At 43.0% G+C, this 26,856-nt stretch overlaps 1 protein-coding gene across 24 annotated transcripts in view; it reads left to right on the top strand.

The window, feature by feature from the left end:
• Positions 1 to 26,856, top strand: part of APBB2 (amyloid beta precursor protein binding family B member 2) — a 586,942-nt gene that overhangs the window by 396,666 nt on the left and 163,420 nt on the right. For all 24 annotated transcript variants that reach the window (XM_033946701.1, XM_033946629.1, XM_033946610.1 and 21 more), the window contains 2 exons: positions 6,567 to 6,713; positions 16,743 to 16,870. In XM_033946701.1, coding sequence (XP_033802592.1) covers positions 6,567 to 6,713; positions 16,743 to 16,870 — 275 coding nt within the window. The remainder of the gene's footprint in view (positions 1 to 6,566; positions 6,714 to 16,742; positions 16,871 to 26,856) is intronic.

Below are 26,856 nucleotides of genomic sequence, written 5' to 3' on the forward strand. Positions count from 1 at the left end.
GCTATGACTTCATCAATCTCATTCAGTGAGATCAGAAGCTAAAAGATGGTTTGTGCTGCCTCACTTTGCAAAATTGTTGTCACTACTGAAGCAGTTTTTTTTTTGTTTTTTTTCAAATTAGTGGGCCTCTCTTTTGGGACCAATTGTCTGAGTTTTTGAGGCTTATTTCTGATCTTCTATACTTCAGAAAACAATTGAGAGCACATTTATTTTTTAGGGGTTTTTTTTTTTTACATGAATTATGAAAAATTTGATGTTGAACAACATGTTTGATTTTTGATGTGATGATTTGCATTTTAGCTGTTTATGATCTAATTACCCAATAAGCAGACTACAAATGTATAAAATAAATAACATTTCATAATTTACGCCAACATTTATAGTTTTGGTAGTTTTTCTGTCCATAACTATGCTTGTGCTGCTCTCTGTTTGAATAGATTTGCCCAACCTTTCAGTCTATTCCCATGAGAAGAATTATTTTGCACAACAGTGGTGATCTATCTTCTTTAAAGATCATGGTAGTGTTTTTCTAAAATTTTGAGTAATATTTTATTTCTCAGAACCAGGGAAACTAAAGTCAAGATTTAGTGACTGAGATTTGCAAAGTTTGAAGGAAACAGAACTCTCAGCTCATGGAAACGGGGTCTTCCATCAGCTCTGCTGTAATGTTTTCCCTTGAATCTTCAAATTACCCAAAATGTGTTCTGAGGATATAGTGTTTGCTCTGCTGGGTTAGAGTTTGATACAAGGACATTCACTGTGAAATTTACTGCCAATTGTATCCTATAATTATTTTCACACTCATAAATGAACAGACTTTTGCTGGAACCACATCCATTTACCTATTGTCTGGGATAGGGCAACCATCTATCAGTGTATATTGAGGGTAAATGTCTTTGCTTTAAAGAACAACTAATACCATCAACAGCTACACTGGTTGCCGATGGAAGCTCATGTAAAGTTTAAATTCGCCTGTCTCTGTTTTAAAGTTTTCTACGGTCTAACCCCTAAATACATCACTGACCTATTCTCCTTCTCAGCCAACAAACACAAGAGAAGCTCCCACTCGCACTTCGTTTCTCCCCCGGTTAGAGGATGCAAACTAAAAAAACACCATGAGCATCTTCTCTCACATCAGGCTGCCCTATGGGGTAAAGACCTAGAACAACTCCTATTGCCCACCACTTATGAGGTATTCAGGAAATGCCTCAAAACTCACCTATTCCTGAAATACCTAGACAGCTGACCCACTTCCCTCCTTCCCCTCTCTTGCCCTTTCTCCCCATTGTTCCCACATCCCTTAAGTTAACTCAACTTGTACGTCAACTCAACTTGTACCCCACTAATCTTCTGTAAACCGCATAGAACTTAACGGTATTGCGGTATATAAACTGTTATTATTATTATTATTATTATCCACAGAGAGGATCTGGTCTGCCCTTAAGTGGAGAGTATTTCATTCCAGTGGTCTATTATATCATCTGATCAGCCATGTCAATCAGAACCCCAAAGCCATTCAGGACAATATCCCCGAACCATCCAGTTTAATGTATAGAGAGTTGTGTTTTCATTGTATTCATTTATTAAGATTTATTAACTGATTTTTCATGAAGAGATTCACCCAAAGCGGTTTTACAATACATTGAACAGTAATCAGGCACTCTTATGTATTATCCCTACCTGTCCTGGCAGGCTCACTATCTTAACTGTGGTACCCTGGGGCAATGGAGGGTTAAGTGACTTGCCCTCTTCAAGGCTTCTTACACAACTCTGAGGTCCGTAGTATTTGTCCTCCCCCCCTATCAGAACCATGTACTACACCAGAGCTTCCCAAACTGTGTGTCAGGATCCTCAAATGGTTCTCCATAGGTGCATTATTGTTCTGCATCTCCAGGAGGTCACACAGTTTTATTTGGCTATCATGGGTCACAACCACAGAAAGATTGAGAAATACTGCACTACTTCATTTCAGCTTCTTAGAAGATCAGTACAGATATTAAGATACAATTAATGTGACCTCTGAATGTTACACTAGCAGCATATCCTTCTTAATTTTATAGAACTGTTAAAAGTGCTTGAGCATACCACATCTTTGATGAAATTAGGGAAATCAAAATTTCAATTGTTTGGTGAGGGTATTGATATTTATAGATGGCTTGTGACATTTAAAGCAGACCCTTGCAAGAACTGCCCTCTGCATAACCTCCATATCTGCAGACATTCTAGAACAAGAATGGAAAAACTGATATTCATAATTTCTCTTTCATTCTGGTCAGACTGGTTCCAGAAACATATTAAAGGCTAGATTCAGTAAAGCACTCAAAAATCACCATTCAATGCTATTCTGTAATGGGCACTCAAAGATAAGTGCCCATTATAGAATAGCATTGATTGCTAATTTGGGCATCAGGACTTGCACCTGTTGAAACCAGGTGTAATTCCTTGTGCCCAGTTTGGGTGTATGTCCCCAGTATTCTATAATTTTAGAAATGCTCCTGACCTCCCCCCCACCCCCTCAATGTACCTTCTGTGACCACACCCATTTTGAGTTGTGTATTATGGGACTTGGGCTCACATTTTCATAGAATAATGCATAGCAAGATGTGCATGCAAACTCAAATTAGTGTCATTTAGCACCCAATTTTAAGCACCAATTTTGGGTGCCATATATAAAATCTGGGTTTAAGAGTGTGCTCTTTAGGGGAAGCTTTATTGTTAATTGCAAAATTTAAAGCATTGATAAAATAGTATGTTTACTATGCCACTCTACTTGAAAGCACCAAAATAAAGGCTGCCTTCATCTTTATTTCTGTAACTTAAAAGTGGTGCATGTGCTAAAATTATTTTCTAAGTGATTTAACTGACAGTTTAAATTAGATCAATAGGATCCTCCTTTATTTATTCTAAGTTTTGTTTTGTTTGTATGAATGAAAATATTAAATTACAGGTCAATAATCAGCTGACATTGGTGAGCATTTCTTTAAACGCTGACTGTCTGCAGATAAAATTTTACCCAGATATTCAGTGCCAGTTCCTGTCCAGGTCATTGACAATTAATTTCCAGCTCTTTAGAAGCACCTGGAAATTATGCCCAGGGGTTCTCAACCCAGTCAGCCTGGGTTTCAGAATACACATAATAAATTGTATGAAATGAATTTGCATGCACTCCATCCATTGTATGCATATTCATTGTGGGCTGAAAACCAGACTTGCTAGGTGTGTCCCAAGTACTATGTTGAGAACTCCTGCCTTAGCCATATACCTACTGTATTTTTCGCTCCATAAGACACACCTGACCATAAGACGCACCCTAGATTTAGAGGAGGAAAACAAGAAAAAAAACATTCTGAACCAAATTCTCCCTGCCAGGCCCTGCACCTAACCCCACACTCCTTGCCAAGCTCTGCACCCTATCCCCCCCCCCCCTTCCCTGCCAGGCTCTGTACTCTGTCCCCCCTCTGGTGATTTAGTGGTAGACCGGGACAGGGCAGGCAGGCAGGGCCTCCCCCCTGTACCTTTTTAAAATCCTGGCAGGGCCTCCACCCCGTATCTGTTTTTAGGTTTAAACAATTTTTATTGATGATAATAAAACAGCCGAGCATCATGCTGTAGAAGACAAATAAACATACTAAGAGATTACAAATCAAACAAGCAGTAAGCAGGGAAATCCAGATCACCAAAGTTTTCCATATTAACAGAATCCAGCCCCCCTGCCCACCCCGCTCCCCCTAGCAGAATATCGTACGTTCCACCTCTAACATGGGAAACACTCCTTAATACCAGCAGAATAAGAATGAAAAACCAAGACCCCCCAAAAGCATAGAGTAAAAGAAAAACAAAACAATAAATGCAGACATCATCAGTATCACATATACCCAACCTCTGCCCACCTCAAGTGACCCCCCTCCCCCCAAGCCAGAATAAAGCTATACAATACAGTATCTAAGACTATACCTAGCACATCAGTGCCCTGGACTCTGATGGGCACTGGAGACTACAAACCCCCAGCCCTCCCCCAACCCGCCTCCCTACCTCTACGAGCAGCCCCTACCATTCCTAGGCATGCCGGGCAATAGAATAAGAAAAAGCAGCATGTCGAAGAAATCAGCAGTCAAATGGTAGAATGAGAAGCGTACCTGTTTTTAATCCTGGCGCTTCCCTTGCTGGACAGCTGCGGCAGTGAGAGGCAGAGCGACGAACAAGGCGCCTGCCTGAATGACTGCAGTTAGTTCTCGCAAGTTGTTAGAACTGACTGCAGCCATTCAGGCAGGCGCGCCTGCCTTATTCGCCACTCTGCCTCTCGCTGCCACAGCCATCCAGCAAGGGAAGTGCTGGGATTAAAAGCAGGCATGGGAGGTGGTGACTCACTGCCGGGGGGGGGGCTCACTGCCGCAGCCCTCCAGTGAGGGAAGCGCTGGAATTAAAAGCAGGCACGGGGGTGGCGGCTCACTGCCGGGGTTGGGGGGGGCTCACTGCCGCAGCCGTCCAGCGAGGGAAGCGCCGGGATTAAAAGCAGGTACTGGGGGGGCCCTGCTGTGATTAAAAACAGGTGGGGTTGTGGCATTCGCTCCATAAGACGCACCCTTATTTTCATCCACTTTTTGGGGTGAAAAAAGTGCGTCTTATGGAACGAAAAATACGGTAATCGTGCAGAGTTAAGACCGCTTTATGTGCGGTCCTACATGATCAGTTAGCTGTGCAGGCACTATACATTGCTGGTGCCTACATAAGTCCCAGCTCTACTCCTGGACTTCTGTTCCACTAACTGCTTGCTGCGTGTGCCTGGTAGTGCTATAGAAATAATTAATAGTAGTAGTAGTAGTAGTAACTGACAAGTGCCATAGTGGTACGTTTGGTCTTCCCTGCTTCCTTATACCACTGACCATTCTGAGTAGCACCTCCTTTTCTAGTGAATTCGTCCTCATCACATGTCCAAAATAGGTCAATTTCTGTCTGGTAATCTTGCCTTCCAGGGACAACTCTGGGTTTATATAATCAAGAGCATCTTTGTGATTTGTAGAAGTTTTCTCCAGCACCACAACCCAAAGGCATCAATTTTTCTTCTATCTGCTTTCGTGAGTGTCCATATCTCACAACCATATGTCGTGTTTGGTGACTGAGATGTCCTTGCACTTCCATATTTGGTCCATGCTCGCTTCTCATAGCCAGCTCAAAGTTCCAGAAGCGTGGCAACATATGACATACCAACTGCGGCAGTTGTGTGACTAAGTGCTATGGGTTGGGGAGAGACCTGGTGACCTACCCCATAAAACCTTCACCATGAAACTCTACGGATCAGAATCAACATGCTTCAGTATGGTGCTTGACAGTGGGCCCCCTGGGCTGGACAGCATTTTTCAAGTGACCGGGGAAGAGCAAAGGTGGACCCGAAGTAATCAGGACAAGATGACATGAGGGGGGAAACCCACATTTGGGCCTGATTGCCAATGTAGTCCATGATGAAAAGGGCCACCTGAACTGCAAAGATCAATATACTACTGAGAGGGATGAACACTGGAAAGCTGGACATTATCACGAGGGAAATGGAAAGAACAAGTAGGGACTTAGTGTGAGTCAGTGAACTGCACTGGACTGGATCTGGGGACTTCAGCTCAGACGATTACATCATTTATTACTCGTGCAATGAGACAGAAAGGAGAAAGGAAGTTGCCATTGTGGCCAACAAAAGGATCACAAGGTGCATACAGAACCCCCAGTACATCAATCATGTCCATCCACATCAGAGGGAAACCTCTGAATGTGACCATTATCCAAGTCTACGCAACAACAGCAGGCTTGTCAGAGCAGGATATTAAAGACTTCTATGCCGAGGTCCAAAGTGCACTCAATAAAACCCCAAGAAAGGACATCATCTACATTATGGGTGACATCGGTGCCAAAGTTGGAGAAGGAGAGGATGCATGAGTGGTCTGCAGGCACGACCTAGGGGAGAAGAATGAAGCTATGGACTGCCTTGTGCAGTTTTGCCAAGAAAACAAGCTTAGAATCACCAATACCTTCTTCACCTAGTCGAAGTGGCACCTCTGCACCTGGACACCATGGGCAGCATCACGACCAAATTGACTATATTGCCTGAAAAAGTGGAAGGGATCAATTTTCTCTACAAAAACACTGCCAGGCACAGACTGTGAATCTGATCACCAACTCCTTGTGGCCAAACTCAGGGTCATGCCTGAATTTGGGTGTCAGTATTTATGCCAGCTGAAATTTTTTGAATGCCCGAGCCACGCTCCTCTTTTTGAGTTGTGTGCTAAGATTTGCAGGGTTATAGAATAGCACCCAGGAAGATGCATGTGCAAAATATTAATGTCAATTAACTGCAGTAATTGATTGTTGATAGCAATTTATTACAACTAATAAGTGATAATTGTGAGCAAGAAATTTTACAAATAAATATAAACCCTTTGTTTACTCTTACTTTTGTAACTGATTTGCCTAGTTAAAAATAGAATTTCTGAAAATCAGTTATTTCTGTTTTTTAAAAAATGTCTCTAGGCATATAATTCCTGGTTGTTAATGCAGTAGTTTTCTTTTGTGTTTTCCAGTGTTTTGCTGTCCGCTCTTTGGGCTGGGTGGAAATGGCTGAAGCAGATCTAGCACCTGGAAAAAGCAGTTTTGCTGTAAACAGCTGCATCAGACAGTTATCATACTGCAAGAATGACATCAGAGACACAGTTGGCATCTGGGGAGAGGTAAGAAAAGACTTGAGCTGCCTGTACACATGCTTATTCTGCAGAAGCAAACCTCTAAGTGTATCGTGGGACATAGCTGTTGATTTCTGCTTTCCTATTTTAATATACAGTAATCTCTTAAAACTATATTACAGGAAAATGTAGATGGAAAACTTGATTCTGTATACCTGTTACCTGTTTTTAACCCAACATAATGATTTTTGAATCTGGCTCTCAAGTGATCTTCAGGCCTGGTTTTCAGGAAACCTACTATGAATATTTATGGTATGTTTGCATTTCCATTTAGTCACAGAGTTGGATTAATTTGCTTACTTAAGTAGTTGTAAAAACCAGCCTTTTGGGGATACTGGACAATTGTGGGGTAGATTCAAGAAAGACTGCCAAACTTTAAGTACCAGGATGATACGCGCTAAGCATGAATTCTGTAATGGCAGTTCTGTGCAGACCCACTGTTATAGAATATTAGTATAAATTCACAGTTTTGTACTTAAACTGTAGATATAAGCACTTAATCCATGACAAAGTCTGACATAAATGCTTGCGCCTAACTGTTAGCAGTGAGATGCTTAACTGCTATTATTCTGTAATTTGCTCTTGTAATTCCTAGACATGCTACTGACCCGCCCATGCACCTCACACATCCACCCCCCCCCTTAGAAGTTGTGCGTGATAAAAATTACATTTACAACTTCTAGAATTGAAACTAAGGACAGTTCACTCACAGCTGCTAATTGGGACCAATTACTACCAATTTAAGACAGTAAATAGGCTTAGCTCCAATTAACATCCCAGGATGCACCGGGAAAGGGAAGGTCCACCATTATGAAGAGATGGGCTTGCCTGGCCGGAAGGTGTAGGCATCCCTCCGGCCGGCTTTACTACAAAAGGTACCAGGGGGGTGGCAGAGGGGGTTGGGGCTTGGGGGCTGTCATGGTGTGGAGTTCAGGAGTATCAGTGGTTGGGGGGGTCATGAATTAGAGGGTGGTTGGGGTTTGGAGAGGTGTCAGGGTGGGGGTATTGGTGGTTGAAGTGGGTCATTTGTTCAGAGGGGCCTGCAGGAGGGAGTGGGCATCCGTCCTGCCTATCGCAGTTGGGAGGGGTGCTTTGGGGTTCTTGCAAGAGGGAGTGGGTATCACTTCTGCTGATTGGTGGGGGTTCCCCTGCCACAGCCGCTCAGCTGATTGTGGCAGGGATAACTCCCCCACTCACACTGCTTCAGGGATATCTGCCGGCTCATCTGATCAGGGATAACTTCCTCTGCTGTGATCAGCTTATGGCTGCTGCGGCCTGACTTTAGGATCCCACGGCGGCATAGATAGGCAGCTGATATGTAGGCCAGGGTTTTTCGGGCCTACATTTCAGCTGCCTATCTTGGCTGAATTTAGGGGTGTCAGGTCAAAAGCGCGCCGGGACAAAGGCGTGCCCAGACAATTGAGCGCAGCGCGCGCCGCCGCACCGCTCTAAATTACTGTTTTTAGTGCTCCGACGGGGCGTGGGGGGGAACCCCCCTACTTTACTTAATAGACATTGCGCCGCATTGTGGGGGCGTTATGGGGGGGTTGTAACCCCCCACATTTTACTGAAAACTTCACTTTTTCCCTGTTTTTAGGGAAAAAGTTCAATTTACAGTAAAATGTGGAGGGTTACAACCCCCCCATAACGCCGGCGCGATGTCTATTAAGTAAACTGGGGGGGTTCCCCAACAAAACCCCCTGTCGGAGCACCTAAAAACTGTAATTTAGAGCGGTGCGGCGGCGCACGCTGCGCTCAATTGTCGGCGCGCGCTTTTGTCTTTTGCGCCGTTGTCTATGAACCGAATTTAGGCACCATTCTGTAACCGGCGCTGTTGAGTGATTTACACACGATTGGCGGCCACCGACATAGGCACAGTTACAGAATCCGGCCCTAAGGGCCTGATTCTGTGTAGGTTACTAAACAATGAGCACTGACTAGTGCAGCGCTAAGCGCGATTCTATACAAGTTAGGCACTCTGTATAGAATCACACTTAGAGCCACCTAAGCGACTTTAGATGTTGCTAAGCATCCTAACTTTTAGGCACACTGTATTTTCATACCAGGGTTTTTTTGGCCTAAATGCCTGTGCCTAAGTCAAACACAGGCACCTAACTTGAAAAGACACCCTCAATCTGCCTCTAACCATGCCCACCTTTAGGTAGCTGCTTTGGATTAGGTGCCTACGTTTTTATAGGATTGCGTTTTTCAAGTTAGGTGCCTAACCGCTTTGAACTGTAAGGCTTATGTGGTATATAAATAAAAAATGATGTTATGTTAATGCTAACTTTCCAATTAATAGCAATTATGAGGTAAGTGTCATTTATCAGCACCAGTTTAGCTTATTAATCAAATTAGGTGCCTGCACAGACTAGGGTCACATGAAATTGAAGTATTAAAATAGGGTCATACTGCTTTGAATGTAGAGGACTTCACCACTGTGGGAGGCCAGGACTCTAGATTATGCAAAATGTGACAGCAGCAGAATCTTATATCCTCAATTCTTAATTGGGAGCAGAGAGAATTTATGAACTACAACTAAAAGGTCATTTATCCCCCTCTCTACTCGCTTCACTACTCAGGCACAACTCATCTTATTACAGCAACGCTTAACTACAAAAGCAGAACACCATGCAAGATTGGTGTAGTGATTATGAGAAGCTGACAAAAATGTACAGATGAAGAAAAGTTCACAGTTCAGTTTAGGGATTGGGACTTTTTACCACCTTTTTGTAGTTTTTCAACCATACTCAAAGTGATTTACATACAGGTACTTCAAGCATTTTCCCTATCTGTCCCAGTGATCTTATAATCTGTCTAATGTACCTATTGCAGTGGAGGATTAAGTGACTTGCCCAGGGTCACAAGGATCAGTATGGGGTTTGAGCCCACAACCTCAGAGTGCTGAGGCTTTAGCTCTTACTACTATGCCACACTCTCCTCCTTAGTAATTGTACCACAAATAAATATAATACCTAAGAGATTTACAACTTGAAATAAACATGAAAGGGTAAAGGGAAATTACATAAAGAAGGCCTGGGTTACATAGAAAGTAATGTTATAAAATCAAAAGAAAAACATGGGAATTACCGTATTTTCGCGGATATAACGCGCGCGTTATACGTGTTTTTACGTACCGCGCATACCCCTCGCGCGTTATATGCCTGAGCGCGGTATACAAAAGTTTTAAAACATAGTTCCTACCCCGCCCGACGCCCGATTCACCCCCCCAGCAGGACCGCTCGCACCCCCACCCCGAACGACTGCTCGCACGCGCTCCCACCCGCACCCGCATCCACGATCGGAGCAAGAGGGAGCCCAAGCCCTCTTGCCCGGCCGACTCCCCGACGTCCGATACATCCCCCCCCCCGGCAGGACCACTCGCACCCCCACCCCGAAGGACCGCCGACTTCCCGACAATATCGGGCCAGAAGGGAGCCCAAACCCTCCTGGCCACGGCGACCCCCTAACCCCACCCCGCACTACATTACGGGCAGGAGGGATCCCAGGCCCTCCTGCCCTCGACGCAAACCCCCCTCCCTCCCAACGACCGCCCCCCCCAAGAACCTCCGACCGCCCCCCAGCCGACCCGCGATCCCCCTGGCGACCCCCACGACCCCCCCACCCCCCTTCCCCGTACCTTTGGTAGTTGGCCGGACAGACGGGAGCCAAACCCGCCTGTCCGGCAGGCAGCCAACGAAGGAATGAGGCCGGATTGGCCCATCCGTCCTAAAGCTCCGCCTACTGGTAGGGCCTAAGGCGCGTGGGCCAATCAGAATAGGCCCTGGAGCCTTAGGTCCCACCTGGGGGCGCGGCCTGAGGCACATGGGCCCAACCCGACCATGTGCCTCAGGCCGCGCCCCCAGGTGGGACCTAAGGCTCCAGGGCCTATTCTGATTGGCCCACGCGCCTTAGGCCCCACCAGTAGGCGGAGCTTTAGGATGGATGGGCCAATCCGGCCTCATTCCTTCGTTGGCTGCCTGCCGGACAGGCGGGTTTGGCTCCCGTCTGTCCGGCCAACTATCAAAGGTACGGGGAAGGGGGGTGGGGGGGTCGTGGGGGTCGCCAGGGGGGTCGCGGGTCGGCTGGGGGGGCGGTCGGAGGTTCTTGGGGGGGGCGGTCGTTGGGGGAAGGGGGGTTTGCGTCGAGGGCAGGAGGGCCTGGGATCCCTCCTGCCCGTAATGTAGTGCGGGGTGGGGTTAGGGGGTCACCGTGGCCAGGAGGGTTTGGGCTCCCTTCTGGCCCAACTACCAAAGGTACGGGGTGGGGGGGTCGTGGGGGTCGCCAGGGGGGTCGCGGGTCGGCTGGGGGGGCGGTCGGAGGTTCTTGGGGGGGGCGGTCGTTGGGGGGAGGGGGGTTTGCGTCGAGGGCAGGAGGGCCTGGGATCCCTCCTGCCCGTAATGTAGTGCGGGGTGGGGTTAGGGGGTCGCCGTGGCCAGGAGGATTTGGGCTCCCTCCTGGCCCGATATTGTTGGGGAGTCGGCGGTCCTTCAGGGGGAGGGATGTATCGGACGTCGGGGGGGGGGGCATCAGGCTTTCAGGATGGGGACAGACCTTCAAGGGGGGACAGTGCACGGAAGTCAGGGGGGGTAAACGGAGAGTCGGGACAGCGCACAGAAAGTCAGGGCGGGCGAAAGGAGCGTCGGGCAGCATGCGCGGTATACCCGTGAGCGCGGTATACCAAAGTTTTTGTACATATCATCGTGATTTCTGCGCGCTATACCCGGGTGCGCGTTTTACACGGGTGCGCGTTATATCCGCGAAAATACGGTAGTTACTCTAAAATCCAGAAAGACTTCACTTGTAACCCTCATAGTAGAGCTACAAGTGAAGGCAGGATATGGTCCATGTTAACTACTGGTATACTCAACAAGGAAATTAAATAAAAACTAATTCTTTTTCTCTGTCTGTACCATGAGTAATGTGTTCCTGGTTCCAGAAGATTCTTACTTTTAAGCCAGGAGCCAAGTAGTTCTGCAGATTCCTTAGGCAAATTCAAATCACCTACTAGATCATTAAGTGCACTCTGAGAGAACCATTGTGGAGTAAAGTCATATTCAGGCTGGTAGACAACATCAGTATCGTCTTTTGTAATTGCGTCAAGTTCACTTACAACAGGGGTGTCAAAGTCCCTCCTCGAGGGCCGGAATCCAGTCGGGTTTTCTGGATTTCCCCAATGAATAAGCATTGAAAGCAGTGCATGCAAATAGATCTCATGCAGATTCATTGGGGAAATCCTGAAAACCCGACTGGATTCTGGCCCTCGAGGACCGACTTTGACACCTGTGACTTACAACATCTTCTGCCAGGTTCTCTAAAACAGCAGGAGGAAGATGAGCATGCAGGTCTTATTATTGGAATTGCACCCCTGAACATTAACTAAACAGAATTAACAGTCATTAAAATGGTCTTTAGGCTCCTTCCACATCATAGGAATTGCAAATGGCATTTGTCCACAATCTTAACCTCTCAACACAATAGCAGCAAACTTTATTTGGCGTCCATGCCTTATCCTGATCACCAAGTTTCACTTTAAAATAAGCTTTAAAATAAGCATAGTAAGCTTTTTTCACAAAGTCTGTTATATCTGTTCTTTGCTTAAGCACTGTATAATTTCCACAAATGTAGCAGAAAACATTTGGATTGTTCACACACTTGCGAGTAGACATTGTAGTACCTGCAATCACAATAGAGAAATAAAATGAGAACAGCACTGGTAATGCAAGCTTCTGAGATAAACAAAACTTCCAAGGTCACACAATGACAACTAGCAGCAACAGTTGTGCCATCCTAAAGGCTTACAGGTCTGTATTGAGAAATTTCCCTCCAAGTATTGAGATATTTCCCTCCAACAATACTCATTATCTACTGGCACAGCAATAAATCCTAAGTAAAATTGTGAAAAAACTATATGTGATAGAAGAAAGCTAAGAACAGTTCTGGAATCGGTATAAAAAAGTGAGGTAATATCACATATTAGTTTTCAGTCATCCGAAATCATGCGGACTAGGGTTATTGGCGCTAATTGGCAACAATTTGAATTTACATGTGCGTCTTTCTAATCAGTATTCCAGTGTCTTGCAAACTTTTTTTTGCCCTGGCACTCTAAACTTGGGCCCGCGTCTGGAGGGCCTCCATGCAAGTATGGATGTTGACGCAATGATATCACAAGCACACATGATGTCATCACATTGATGTCTGCGCATGTTCGGACGCCCTCCAGATGTGGCCCCTGAGCTTAGGGACTTCTAAAACCCAGACAAACTGCCAGGTTTTGGAAATCCCTCTATCTGCTAATCCTGAAATTACTACTCTGAGGGGGGGGGGGGAGCAGAGAGGAGGTACGGCACCGGCACCAGCTGACTTGCGTACATGTCTGGAATCTTTGACAAAAAAAATATTCAATTCAAGCTGAATATATGAAAAAACAATACACCACACAAAATATATTCAGAAAACCCCCACTATATCTGAGGTAAATCCAGACAGTGACCTAACTCAGGGGCTTCAAGGTAAGGTAACGTTATTCGCTGACGACGCCAAACTATGCAATATAGTGAGAGATGGCAACTCACCCGATAGTATGACACAGGACCTACATTTGTTGGAGCTTTGGTCCTCGACCTGGCAGCTGGGCTTCAACGCTAAGAAATGCAAGATCATGCACCTCGGCAGCAGAAATCCGTGCAGAACTTACACCTTGAATGGTGAGACCTTAGCTAGAACTTCAACAGAACGAGACTTGGGAGTGATCATCAGCGCAGACATGAAAACTGCTGATCATGTGGAGAAGGCTTCATCTAAGGCAAGACAGTTGTTAGGTTTCATCCGCAGGAGTTTCGTCAGCCGGAAGCCTGAAATCATAATGCCATTATACAGAACCATGGTGAGGCCTCATTTGGAATACTGTGTGCAATTCTGGAGGCCACACTACCGAAAAGATGTGCTGAGAATAGAGTTGTGCTGAGAATAGAGTCGGTGCAACGGATGGCCACCAGGATGGTCTCGGGGCTCAAGGATCTATCGTACCGAGGAAAGGCTGAAAAATTTGCGGCTGTACTCACTCGAGGAACGTAGGGAGAGAGGAGACATGATTGAGACGTTTAAGTATATTACCGGCCGTATCGAGATGGAAGAAGAGATTCTCTTTCTCAAAGGACCCTCAGCCACAAGAGGGCATCCGCTCAAACTCAGGGGCGGGAAATTTCATGGCGACACCAGGAAATATTTCTTCACCGATAGAGTGGTTGATCCTTGGAACGAGCTCCCAGTGCAGGTGATCGAGGCAAACAGCGTGCAAGAATTTAAGAGCAAATGGGATGCCCATGTGGGATCCCTTAGAGGGTTAAGCCAAGGGAACCTGTCACCAGGAGTGGGATCCCTAGGATAGTAGACTTGGGGGTGGGTCAGTAGAGTGGGCAGACCTGATGGGCTATGGCCCTTATCTGCCGTCATCTTCTATGTTTCTATGTTTCTGTTTCTATAAACAGTACCCAACTGTGAGTGCTGTTTATAGAATAAAGCTTGGCACTAGAGAATGACATGGGGACAAATTTTTCTCCGTCTCTTCGGGGAACTGACTGAATTTCCCCGTCACCGCGAGTTTTGTCACTGTCCCTGCCCCATTCCTGTAAGCTCTGCCTTAACCACACAAGCCTTTAAAACTTATGATTTTAAAGTGTTTGAGGCTTGTGCAGATGAGGACAGAGTTTGCAGGAATGAGGCATGGACAGGAAAAGAACTCACTGGGGTGAGACGAGAAAATGAGTTCCCATGGGGATGAAGAAAAATTTATCCCCGTGTCATTCTCTACTTAGCACTCATTTTTGTGGTGCCCAAATTGGGCATTATTTATAGAATTTGGCCAGTATGTGTAAATATGTCTGCAGTGTTGCAGAATTAGGGGTAAGGGTATAATATTTTGATCTGCCCATACTACTTTCAAGACATGTGCATTTTGAATCTGGGCATCTCAGCCTTGTGTACACATGTAACTAGCAGTATTCTGAGATCACCATTTACATGTGTGTAGAATTTACACTTGAAAATTCCTCTATTTACACATGCCACTTAAGGCCAAGACGTCTAAAATGACCTTCTAAATATTTATTTTAAATACAAGTTTCTGTACTGTTGTATATGATTACACTTGTAACAAATAACATGGGGCTAATTTGTTTTCTTGATGTTCAAGATACATACTTTATTGTCATGAAGTTAATTAATGTAAGTAGGAAGCTGTTATTAAAGCCTGACAGTTTGACAGCACACACTTCGGTAGATCTATTTGTGCTTAGCCAGCATGTCACACACTGAAAATGAGGGAGCTGCATTTTACACTCCACAGACTTTTCTGCCTGAATGTGGCTTTTGTGCCATGATTGTACCCAAAGCATGTCAATGAATGTCGCACTATGTCATAACTTCCTAATATCACTGTGCCCCCGGCAATAGAAACATAGAAACATAGAAAGATGACGGCAGAAAAGGGCTATAGCCCATCAAGTCTGCCCACTCTACTGTCCCACCCCATTAAGTCAGAGTGCTGCTCGACCCACGTAGAGATCCCACGTGGATGTCCCATTTATTCTTAAAGTCGAGCACGCTAGTGGCCTTGATCACCTGCACCGGTAGTTTGTTCCAGTGATCCACCACCCTTTCTGTAAAGAAATACTTCCTGGTGTCACCACCAAATCTCCCTCCTCTGAGTTTGAGCGGGTGCCCCCTTGTGACTGAAGGTCCCTTAGGAAAGAATATGTTGTTTTCCACCTCGACACGACCTGTGACGTACTTAAATGTCTCAATCATGTCACCCCTCTCCCTGCGCTCCTCTAGAGAGTAGAGCTGTAACTTGCCCAGTCTTTCCTCGTATGAGAGACCCTTGAGTCCGGAGACCATCCTAGTGGCCATTCGCTGGACCGACTCAGCTCGAAGTACATCTTTACGGTAATGTGGCCTCCAGAATTTGTTTATATTTGATTGTAGATCAGCTGTACTAGGTATTTGATTTGTTAAGCATGGAAGCTTCTCGTTTAGTTTTTGAAGTATTTTGTGTGTCATTTAATTATATTCAAAAAAATTTCAAAACTTTTTTTTCAAAAAACAACATATCAGTGAAATTATTTTGAATTTATATTGAAACATATGAATAATTTTATGTAGGTGGTTTTTTTTTTGTTTTTTTTAAACCAAGCTAAGAGGCTGCAGAAAACACTAGTACATGCTTACCACTGCTAAAAATGGCTTATTATGGGGCATGATTACCATATATCCATATATACTTGAATATAAACTGAGATTTTGGGTCCAAAAAAGGCCCAAAAATGGGGTCTCAGTTCATATTCGAATCCTCGGCTCTGCACCTCCCACCCAGACCCATTGCAGGTCTCCTATGGGCCTGCCTTAAGCCCTGGTGGTCCATTGTTGATCCAGGACAGGAGTAATCCCTCCTTCATCCTGTCCCGTCCAACTCTTAACTACCCCGCCTCCTTCCCACTTCCTGGACCCTCCTCTACACCTTACCTTTAGAGCTGTGATGGTCCAGCAATAAAGTGAGGCAGAAGCAATCTTCCTATGCTCCTGCCCCATGCAGAGCTATGATAAGAAAAAATAGCTGACACAAGTTCCCGTGGTGATTTCTGAAGGTTGTTTCAGGAATGTGCAATGTGCCTCTGGGAGGCGGGGTCGTTCAGACTAAGCTGGAACACTATGTGGGAGGGATCGCTCCTGTCCTGACTCACCACTGGACCACCAGGGCTTAAGGCAGACCTGTAGTGGGCATTGTGGGCTGGGTGCAGAGCTGAGCAGAAAGGGAAGAAGGGCTGGGTGCAAGGTACTTGAATTAAAAAAAAAAACAGTTTATATTCAAGGCAACCTTATTTTTTTACCCCCTTTTTTGGGAGGAACAAAAGGTTACCTCAGTTTGTATTCAGAAAGGTTTATATTTGAATATATATGGTAGGTTATATGCCTTTAATTCATTGAGACTGTGGACCTGACCTATCTTCTGATTGACAGGGGAAGGACATGTATCTGATCCTGGAGAATGAAATGCTGAACTTGGTGGACCCCATGGACCGCACTGTCCTCCACTCACAGCCTATTGTCAGCATCCGTGTATGGGGAGTGGGCCGAGACAATGGCCGGTGAGTTCCTCAGCTCTTGCAGTCCTGTGATGGGACTCCATGACAACAATAACACTAAATGATCTGTAGAGTGACTTATAAACCTACAAAGTTTCTGTAGTACTCATGCTGACTTCATTCACTTCAGATTCCTCCTGACCTTCTTCCAGTCTGCTCTCTCACTTGCCAAACAAGCCTACTACACCCACCTGACTGACTATTTTCTCTCCAACTCTTAATATCCCTTTGCCACACTGAACTCCTTACTCAGGGTCTCCCTACCTCCTTTCCTTCCAGACTATGGCAGAGTACTTCTATGACAAGGTTCGCAAAATTAGCCTTGAGTTCTCAATTGAGCCATCTCCCCCAGCCTGCTTTATCAATCCCCCCTCCCCCCAGGCCCTTGCCATTTTCTCTTCCTTTCCTGAAATTACTGAGGAGAAAAACGCTCATTTTCTTTCCTCCTTCAAACTCACCACTTGTTCTTCTGATACCATCCCCACTCATCTACTAATCACTATATCTCCTACTGTCGTCCCCTCTATCTGCTATATTCTCAACCTACGAGTATCACTTTCCACTGCAATTGTATCCAGCACCTTCAAATATGCCGTCGTTACACCACTCCTTAAAAAAAAATCGCTGGACTCTACCTGCCCTTCCAACTATTGCCCTAACTTCCTCCTCTCCTTATCCAAGCTACTTGAATGTGCTGTTCACTGCCATTGTCTTGACTTTCTCTTATCTTGAGCTATCCTTGACCCACTTCAATCGGGCTTTTGACCCCTTCATTCTACAGATACTGCCCTCACTAAAGTCTCCAAAGACCTGCTCTTTACCAAATCCAAAGGACTCTATTCCATCCTCATCATCCTTGATCTATCTGTAGCTTTCAACACAGTAGATCACCACCTATTTATCGATAATGCTATCCTTGCTTGGGTTTCAGGACTCATGGTTTTCTTCCTTTCTTTTCCATCACACTTTTAGTATATGCTCTTGTGGATCCTTCGCCACCACAATCACGTTATCAGTCGTTGTACCTCAGGGCTCTATCCTGGGACCACTTCTTTTTCCATCTACACTTTTTCCCTTGGTGCTCTAATCTCCTCCTATGGCTTTCAGTATCGCCTCTATGCCGACGATTCAGATCTCTCTCTACACCTGAAATTTCTACTGACATTCAGGTCCTAGTCTCAGCCTGCCTGTCTGACCTGACCTGGATGTCTCATTGCCATATTAAACTAAACATGGTCAAGACTGAGCTCCCTTTAGTTCCTCCTAAACCCACCTCTCCTCTTCCCCCGTTCACTATTTCTCCTCCATTCAGTATTTCTGTGGACAATGCCCTCATCCTCCCTGTCCTTTCGGCTCACAACCTCGGGGTAATCTTTGACTCATTTATCTCTTCTCTTCACAAATCCAATTGACCACCAAAAACCTGTCATTTTGCTCTGCAACATCGCAAAAATCTGACCCAACCTTTCTGAGCACACTGCCAAGACCCTCATCACTTCTTGCCTAGACTTCTGCAACCTGTTTCTCACTGGCCTTCCACTAAACCAGCTCTCTCCCATTCAGTCTGTTTAGAACTCTGTTGCACACCTCATATTCTGCCAGTGTTGCTATTCCCACACTACCCCTCTCCTTAAGTCACTTCATTGGCTCCCTTTCCATTTCCAAATACAGTTCTAATTCTTCTTACTGACCTACAAGTGTATTCACTCTGCAGGTCTTCAGGATCTCTTCTGTCTTATCTCTCCCTATACTCCTCCCCGGGAACTCCAATCATCAGATAAGTCTCTCTTATCTGTACCCTTCTCCTCTACGGCCAGCTCTAGACGCCATCCCTTCTTTGTTGCCCCGTATGTTTGGAACAAACTGCCTGACTCAGTAGGTCAAGCACAGTAGGTCAGTATTCAAATCCATGCTCAAAGCCCGCTTGACGCTGCTTTCAATTCCTAACTCCAACCTACCTGCTAAGCACCTGTATCTGTTTTATCATTCCACTTGCAATTCCCCACCTGAGCACTGTGTATAGATGCATCTTTTTGTCCAGTTTATCTGTCATAACTAGATTGAAAGCTCTTTCAGGCAGGGACTGTTTCTTCCATGTTTTGTGTACAGCGTGTTGTATACCTGGTAACGTTATATAAATGATACAGGTCTGCATTATCGCTCTCCATCTGAGCTTTTAAATTTCATGGTGTTTGGCCTTTTCTTTGATTTAAAACAAAAAAAATTATTTATGCCTTTGGTTGTCTGTACAACAAATTGGCCTTCTGTCTATCTGTATAAAGACAAATGAGAATATTTTGAAAGGACAGGGGTATTTATAAGAACCTTGGGCTGTGTCCTTTTGTACGTTATATTCTCTCTGTCATTTGTTTTCTGCCTGCTGAAAGGTTATTTGTGGTGTAAGGAAAATCATGTTTTGTCCTACCAAAGTTCTGTTAGCTACCTTGTGACTGGTCCCTTTTGTATCCTTCCTCACCCCCTCCCTTTTGATGTTTGTGTGAAAAGATTTGCTTCTGTGAGACTACAGGCAATGTATATATTATTTGGCTTCAAGGTGAGTGGAAATGCAATGAATTGTAGCTTGCAATTCAGCAAATATTTTGTGTACATTTTCAGCAAGCTCAAACACTATCAGGCAAGCAAAAATAAAATGCTAAGATGTTTGCTTAGGAAGTTTTCAATATCTTCAGAATGCCCCAGGTGCTGAATAGGATATCTTAACAGATCCACTAGCTCGCAGGAGCAAAACTCCAGGGCAAAGGCGCGTTACTGTCTGCTTGCCAGTTTTGGTTCTTATTTTGGAAGAATATTTTAAAAGGGTATGCTCAGTTTGAAATGACGGGAAGTGGCAAGATTTAACAGGACATGAATAAAACATCTTTGCTGAAGAAAATTCATCTATTGCACATTTGCTCTCCTGTCAATTTATATATATTGTGACCCTTGCTTTTAAGGAACTGCGTCAGCCTCTGCAGGGACACTTTAGCATGGTTCAGATGAGTGGTGTGAAAGCACCTTTCATTTCAGAGGACGAACAAGGTGGGAAAGGTATACTTGGAGTACAAAGAGGATCCCAATTTGTACTTTGCTGATAGAGTAGTGCTTAGGTGCTCTTCTGCTTTATCCCTTTTTTCCTACTGTGTGAGACTGCAGATAGCCAAACATAGTGCCTCCTTAATGTGATGCGCAGGAAAAGGTCACTGATCCTCCTCCAGGGCAACAGTCTAGCACGGTAAGATTGAGTCAACTGTCCCTCCTTGCCACACCAGAGATTACCTTTCGCACCTGAATGCCAGCGTTCCCGCCACGACCGACAAGCCCTGCTCACAAAAACGTTCAGAACTGGCCCCTTGCCCTTAAATGTCTGACATACAGGAAAAGGCAAATGATCCTCCTCTGGGGCAGCAGTTAAGCAAGGGTAAGGAGGAAGTAGGGAATTACAGGCCAATAAGTCTGACTTCTGTGGTAAGCAAATTAATGGAAACGCTTTTAAAACTTAAGAATGGTGAAGTTTCTGGAATCCGGTGGATTACAGGACTGAAGCAACATGGAATCACTTGAGGTAGGTCTTGTCGGACAAATCTGATCAATTTCTGTGACTGGCTGACAAGAGAATTGGATAGAGGGAGTGCGCTATTAGATTTTAGGCAAAGCCTTAGACAGTGTTCCACACAGATGTCTAATAAATCAACTGAGTGCTCTCGGGATGGGTCCCAAAGTGATGGGCTAGGTCAGGAACTGGTTGAGTGGAAGGTGACAGAGTAGTGGTCAATGGATATTGCTCTACGAAAAGGGATGTTACCAGTGGTGTGCCTCAAGGTTCTTTTCTTGGACCTATTCTTTTTAACATTTTTATAAGCGATAATGCTTGAAGATAGATAACATTTGCCTGTTTGCGGATGATACCAAAATCTGCAGTAGAGTAGATACCCTGGATGGTGTGAATAACATGAAGAAAGACCTAGCGAAGCTTGAAGAATGGTCTGAAATTTGGCAGCTAAACTTGAATGCTAAGAAATGCAAGGTCATGCATTTGGGCTGCAAAAACCCAAAGGAACGATACTGTTTAGGGAGTGAAGAACTTATAAGCATGATAGAAGAGCGGGACTTGAGTGTGATTGTATGTGATGATCATAAGGTGGCCAAATAGGTTGAAAATGCGAAGGCGTAAGCTAGAAGGATGCTATGGTATATAGGAAGAGGTATGGCCAGTTGGAAAAAGGAGGTATTGATGCCCCTGTATAAGACTCTGGTGAAACCTCATTTAGAATATTGTGTACAATTCTGTAGTCTGCATCTTCAAAAAGATATAAAAAGGATGGAGTTGGTCCAGAGGAAGGCTACTAAAATGGTGTGTTGTCTTCAACATAAGGCATATGGGGACAGACTTAAAAGATCTCAATATGTATACTTTGGAAGAAAGGCGGAAGAGGGGAGATATGATAGAGACGTTTAAATTCAAAAATACAAAAAGATATTACTCCCCAGGGATGGGCTATACTTCCCCAATAAACATTTCATACAGAAGGCGGAGAAAAAGCCTCAAACTTTTCATAAACGTCAGCAGTCAACTATCAATAATGATTTAAAGTTCAAATCTGTAAATGGCACTGAAATTTCAATGCCCCCCCCTTAAAAAAAATGTACACAGAGCACTCTTCTATAGATTAATAATAGAGAAAAATGAAGGCAGCTAAAGACCATATGACGTATCTAAATTATTTATTGTTGGCATCTACTATCTTTTCTTCTCCCTTCAAGATCCAATATACTTGTCCCAGGCTTTCTTGAATTCAAATACATTTTTCAACCAAGAGGGTGTTTCACATATTCACCACCATGAACAAGTATTTTCTGAGATTATTTCTGAACCTGTCCCCTTTCACCTTCATCCTATGCCAACTCGTTCTAGAGTTTCTTTCCAATTGAAAGAGACTCGCCTCAGATGCATTTATGCCAAATAATAATAATAATAATAACAATAACTTTATTCTTCTACACCGCCACAATCTTGCGACTTCTAGGCGGTTTACAATCAAGAGAGCTGGACATTCAGCAAGTTACAATGTGCAGATAGTCAGAGGAAATAGAGTGCAGAAACATTAAGGAAGCAAAATTATAGATATACAATTTGCTGAGCGAGAGTATAAGGTATACAGATTGGAAGAAATTTCCAAGTGGGCCTGTTAGTAGAAGGCCGAAGTATTTAAACATCTCTATCATAAGAACATAAAAATAGGCTTACTTGGTCAAATCAATGGTCCATCTGGTCCAGTATCCCATCTTCATTGTGGCCAATCCAGGTCACAAGTACCTGACAAAAACCCCTCTCCCACCTTTCCTCCAAAGAATGCATATTGAGATCTTGAAGTCAGTTCCCATATGCTTTGACGAAGACCACTGACCATTTTAGTAGCCATCCTCGGGACCGGCTCCATTTGTTAATATTTTTTGAAGATGTGGTCTCCAGAATTGTATACAATATTCTAAATGAGGTTTCACCAGAGTCTTATACAGGAGGCATACTTACGTCCTTTTTCCTACTGGCTGTTCCTCTCCTTATGCACCCAAGCATCTTTCTAGCTTTTGCTATCACCTTTTCTACCTGTTTGGCTACCTTAAGATTATCACATATGGGGGGGGGGGGGGGGGGGAGGCATGGCTTGGAAGCCTAACATGGTGGAAGCCTAATCGTTGAGCTCCGTACCTCCAAAGCCTCTGTGGTAGTACTGAAAAATAAAATCTCCTTTAAAATGATCGATTTTAAAATTGGCGGATATAAGGTCATCTGGAAATATTGGATGAAGGCAGATATATGTACTTTAGATGATGTTATTTCTAATGGTAAGTTGCTTGACTTTTCACAATTGCAACATAAATATGATCTTAATAAATCACAAAATTATAAATGGTTGCAATTGAAGCAAGCCATTCAGGCAGGGTTCCCTGAATGGAAAAATCTTAGTGATAAGTACAGTTTGCCTTTCTTATGTTTTCAGGTAGACTTCCTGGTACAAATTAATATCTGGATTTATGAATAAAAAACCAAAGACTGGTCTTCGGGCCATTTGGAGCATTGAGATTAAGTATCAAATTACTGCGTCTCAATAGCCACGAATTTGGTCTTGGAGGATGAGATGTACAGTGTCTGCATCTATGAGACAAACTTGGTATTTTCTGTTACATAGAGCATTCTGGACCTCGGTACGTTTACAAAAATTAGATTGCTCTAAGTCTAATAGATGTTGGCACTGTCATCTAGAAGCTGGTACATTGGATCATTTATTGTTTTTTTGTCCTCTAATACATAATTTTGGGAAATCTATTTGGAGTCAAATTAATAATTTACTTGAGAATCTGGTAGCGCTTTCATGTGATACGATATTATTTGGCACATCAATGAGGAAAAAGAGTCAAATATCCTCTAAAAACAATAAATTATTACTCATAATGACAGGAGTTGCCATTCAACAAATTATGAAAAACTGGAAAAATCATGATAGATTCAGTTATAATTTCTGGTGGAATTCATTGTGCCATATTTTTAAAATGGAGAAAATATTAGCTATTCAACAATTTATTGATGTTTGGGAGCCTTTAACAAATTATTGTAAGGATTGATTATATTTAATTTATTTCTTCCCCTTTTATTTATCGAGATATGAGGTGATGGTAGGGTGGCTTTAATTTCAAATTAATCTGAAATTTGTATTGAAAGTTATATTGAAGTTATATTGAAGGAAGGGTGGGAGGGAGGAATTATATTATGATTCAATATATGTGTGATCAGAAAGTAATATTAAAGTGTATATGTTTGTATTTTATTATAATACACTTGTTGAAAGTATAAAAATGAATAAAAAATTTTTAAAAAAAATATTAACACATATGATCACATCCTTCTCCAGTATTATTCTCAACTCTAGAGAAGTATTGGAAAAGTCAACCAGCCGTGCCAGCAGAGCTTCCCTAAGATGTATACCATCTGGCCCTATTGCTTTGTCCACCTTTACTTTAGCTAACTCCTCACAAACACAGTCCTCTGAATCATTCAGGGTCTATCACACCTCCATTCCTATTTGTGTTTGCTTATGTGGTCTTGCTCCTGGCCCTTCAGCTGTGAACACAGAACATAAATATTTGTTAAGCAATTCAGCCTTATCTTTACCAGATTCTAAATATTCCTCCCCTTCACTTTTGAGTCTCACAGTGCCATTTTTGTACTTCCTCCTATCACTAATGTATGTATAAAAAAAAAAAAAGTCTTGTTCCCCCATTTTACTATGTTGGCTATCTTTTTCTTACATTTGCGTCTTTGCTTTTCTTACTGCCAACTTCTCTTTAACTTTTCAGATATTTTTGCTTGTCTTCCTCTTTCTGTGATCTTTTGTAGTTTATGAAGGCTAATCTTTTTCCTTACCTTACCTTACTACTTTTGAGAACCAAAGTGGCCTTATTTTCCTCTTACTTATACTTACTTTCCTTACAAAATGATTTGTTGCCCTTACAATAGCTCCTTTCAGTTTTGCGTACTGCTTTCTTACTTCTTCCAGATGTACTCATTCAGACAACTTCTTGAAAAAACCCATATCTAAACAAAGTTAGTTTTTCAAAATCTAGAACCTTCACTTTCGAATAAGCCCTCTCTGCACCTCTCTTAATATTAAATAACACCATCTGGTGATCAATGGATGCCATATGATCACCCACTATAACATCAGAAACATTCTTTGCATTCATAAGCACTAAGTCCAGTATGGCCCCATCCCATATAGGAGACCCTGCAGTTAGGGATGGCTTAATCAAAATCTGGCATATTAAAATCACCTATTACTAATATTTCACATTTTACAGCAATATTTTGAATGTCTTCAATTAAATTTCTCTCCATTTTTTTTCTCTCTATGAGGGAGACCTATATATCACACCAATGCATACATTTTCCATTTCCTAGTTCAGAGGTAGGCAAACTCATTAGTCAGAGCCAAAGATCAGCAGTACAACGATTAAGATTTATTTTGAGAGTCATACCCCGCGCTTGCTTGCGCTACGACGGCTACGTCAACCCGACTGACACCCTGCTTGCCCACACATAGTCGAAATCGATTCATGGCAAAGCCTAGAGAATGACAAGGGAAAAAAATTTGTCTTCGTCCCTGGTCCTGATCCCATCTACACAAGCCTCGAATAGTTTTATACTGAACTTATTATATTAAAGTATAAAAAGAAACAATATTCTATAAAATTGTCAATTTATAAATCAGCGTCTTCTCCCCACGCTCTCTTCCCCATTTCCCTCAGCCAATCCTCAGCCCACTCTCTCTCTACTTCCCTTCAGCACATGCACATAAAAACAAGCAAGCAATTTTATATCATTTGCATTTTATTCATTCATAGAAATTAAAGTGTAAATAATGCCAGTCACATAACAAAACATGATTTTACAAAAATAATTCCCTGCACAGTCAAGCCTGCAAGGATTACTAGATGTCTTACAGCAGCTCCCCTCCCTCCCTCCCTCCCCCTTACCTTCGTAGCCAATTCAAAATGATCTACAAACAATAACATTTAAAAAACACAAAGCACATTGTACGCAGAGAAAATGTTAATTATCATTTATATTCCGTGGGTTTTCAAAGAGGTCAAGGCAGATGACTTTATGCAATGTCACCTCAGTAACAACTATACAAAAATAGACAAATATACCCCCTCCCTTTTAACTAAACCGCGATAGCAGCTTTTAGCACAGGGAGCTGCGCTGAATGCCCTGCGCTGCTCTTGATGCTCATAGGCTCCCTGCGCTAAAAATCGCTATTGTGGTTTAGTAAAAGGGGGCTATAGTGCAAAATATAGACAGCAAATATAAATTCTCAAAACGGACACATTTTGATCACTAAATTGAAAATAAAATCATACCTTTTCATACCTTTGTTGTCTGGTAATTTCTTTTTTTTTTTTTATATATATATATTTGTTGAAATTTTCAATATATTACAAGAAATAAACATTCTTGCTAAGGAAATACAGCCAAAATAAATGGTAACACATCATATCAGATTATATAAAAATAAAATTCTTGCTTCCTTAGACCACAAAATATTGGGGACTAATGGCAATTATTATTAAGAAGTTAAACAAAAAGGAAAAAGAACCAATCAACGAAAGGCTATAACATACTCTGCATTGTCATAATATTCCCCGCTAAACACCAGCAATTTTCTTAAGCTCCAGAAATAATTTTAGCTGCTCTGGCTGAAAAAAAATATATTTAACCTGAGTAAATTTTACTACACATTTACAAGGGTACGCCAGTAAAAAAGACGCCCCAAGTGCCCTGGTCTCCTGTCGCAAAGACAAAAATTGTTTCCTCTTTTCCTGGGTAACCTTAGTTACATCCAGGAATACCCATATCTTTTTACCATGAAACAATTCTTTTGATAAACGGAAATAAAGTTTCATAAAGGAATCCAAATCTTGTTGAAATATAAATGAAATCAGAAGTGTCACTCTCAATGAAGAGTCAGATATTGACTCTTCCAAAATATCTGATATATTGTTAACATCCAATTGCGGTGTATCTGGTTGAATTCCCTCCATTGATTCCCGAGGTCTAGCTGTTTGTGGAAGATAATATATTTTATTTAATGGAGGAATATGGTCTGGTGAATATTTTAAAACTTCCAACAAATATCTTTTAAACATCTCATATGCAGAAATCCCGGGTACTTTGGGGAAATTCAAAATTCTAGCATTAAGTCTGCGATTGAAATTCTCAATATTTTCTATTTTTCTTTAAAGCATAGTATTGTCTTTAATCGCAGCTACTTTGAAAGCTTGCAAAACTTGAACTTCTGATTGTACTTTCGTTATGGAATTTTTCATTTCTATATTAGAATGTTCCAAGGTTCTTGATATATCATCGATTTTACCAGCCAAAGTTTTTACCTCTTCTGATGTCTTTGAAGCAGCCTCTGATGTTTTAGCTGCAG

The sequence above is a fragment of the Geotrypetes seraphini genome, chromosome 1 (genome assembly GCF_902459505.1).
Source record: "Geotrypetes seraphini chromosome 1, aGeoSer1.1, whole genome shotgun sequence".
NCBI classification, from domain to species: domain Eukaryota; kingdom Metazoa; phylum Chordata; class Amphibia; order Gymnophiona; family Dermophiidae; genus Geotrypetes; species Geotrypetes seraphini.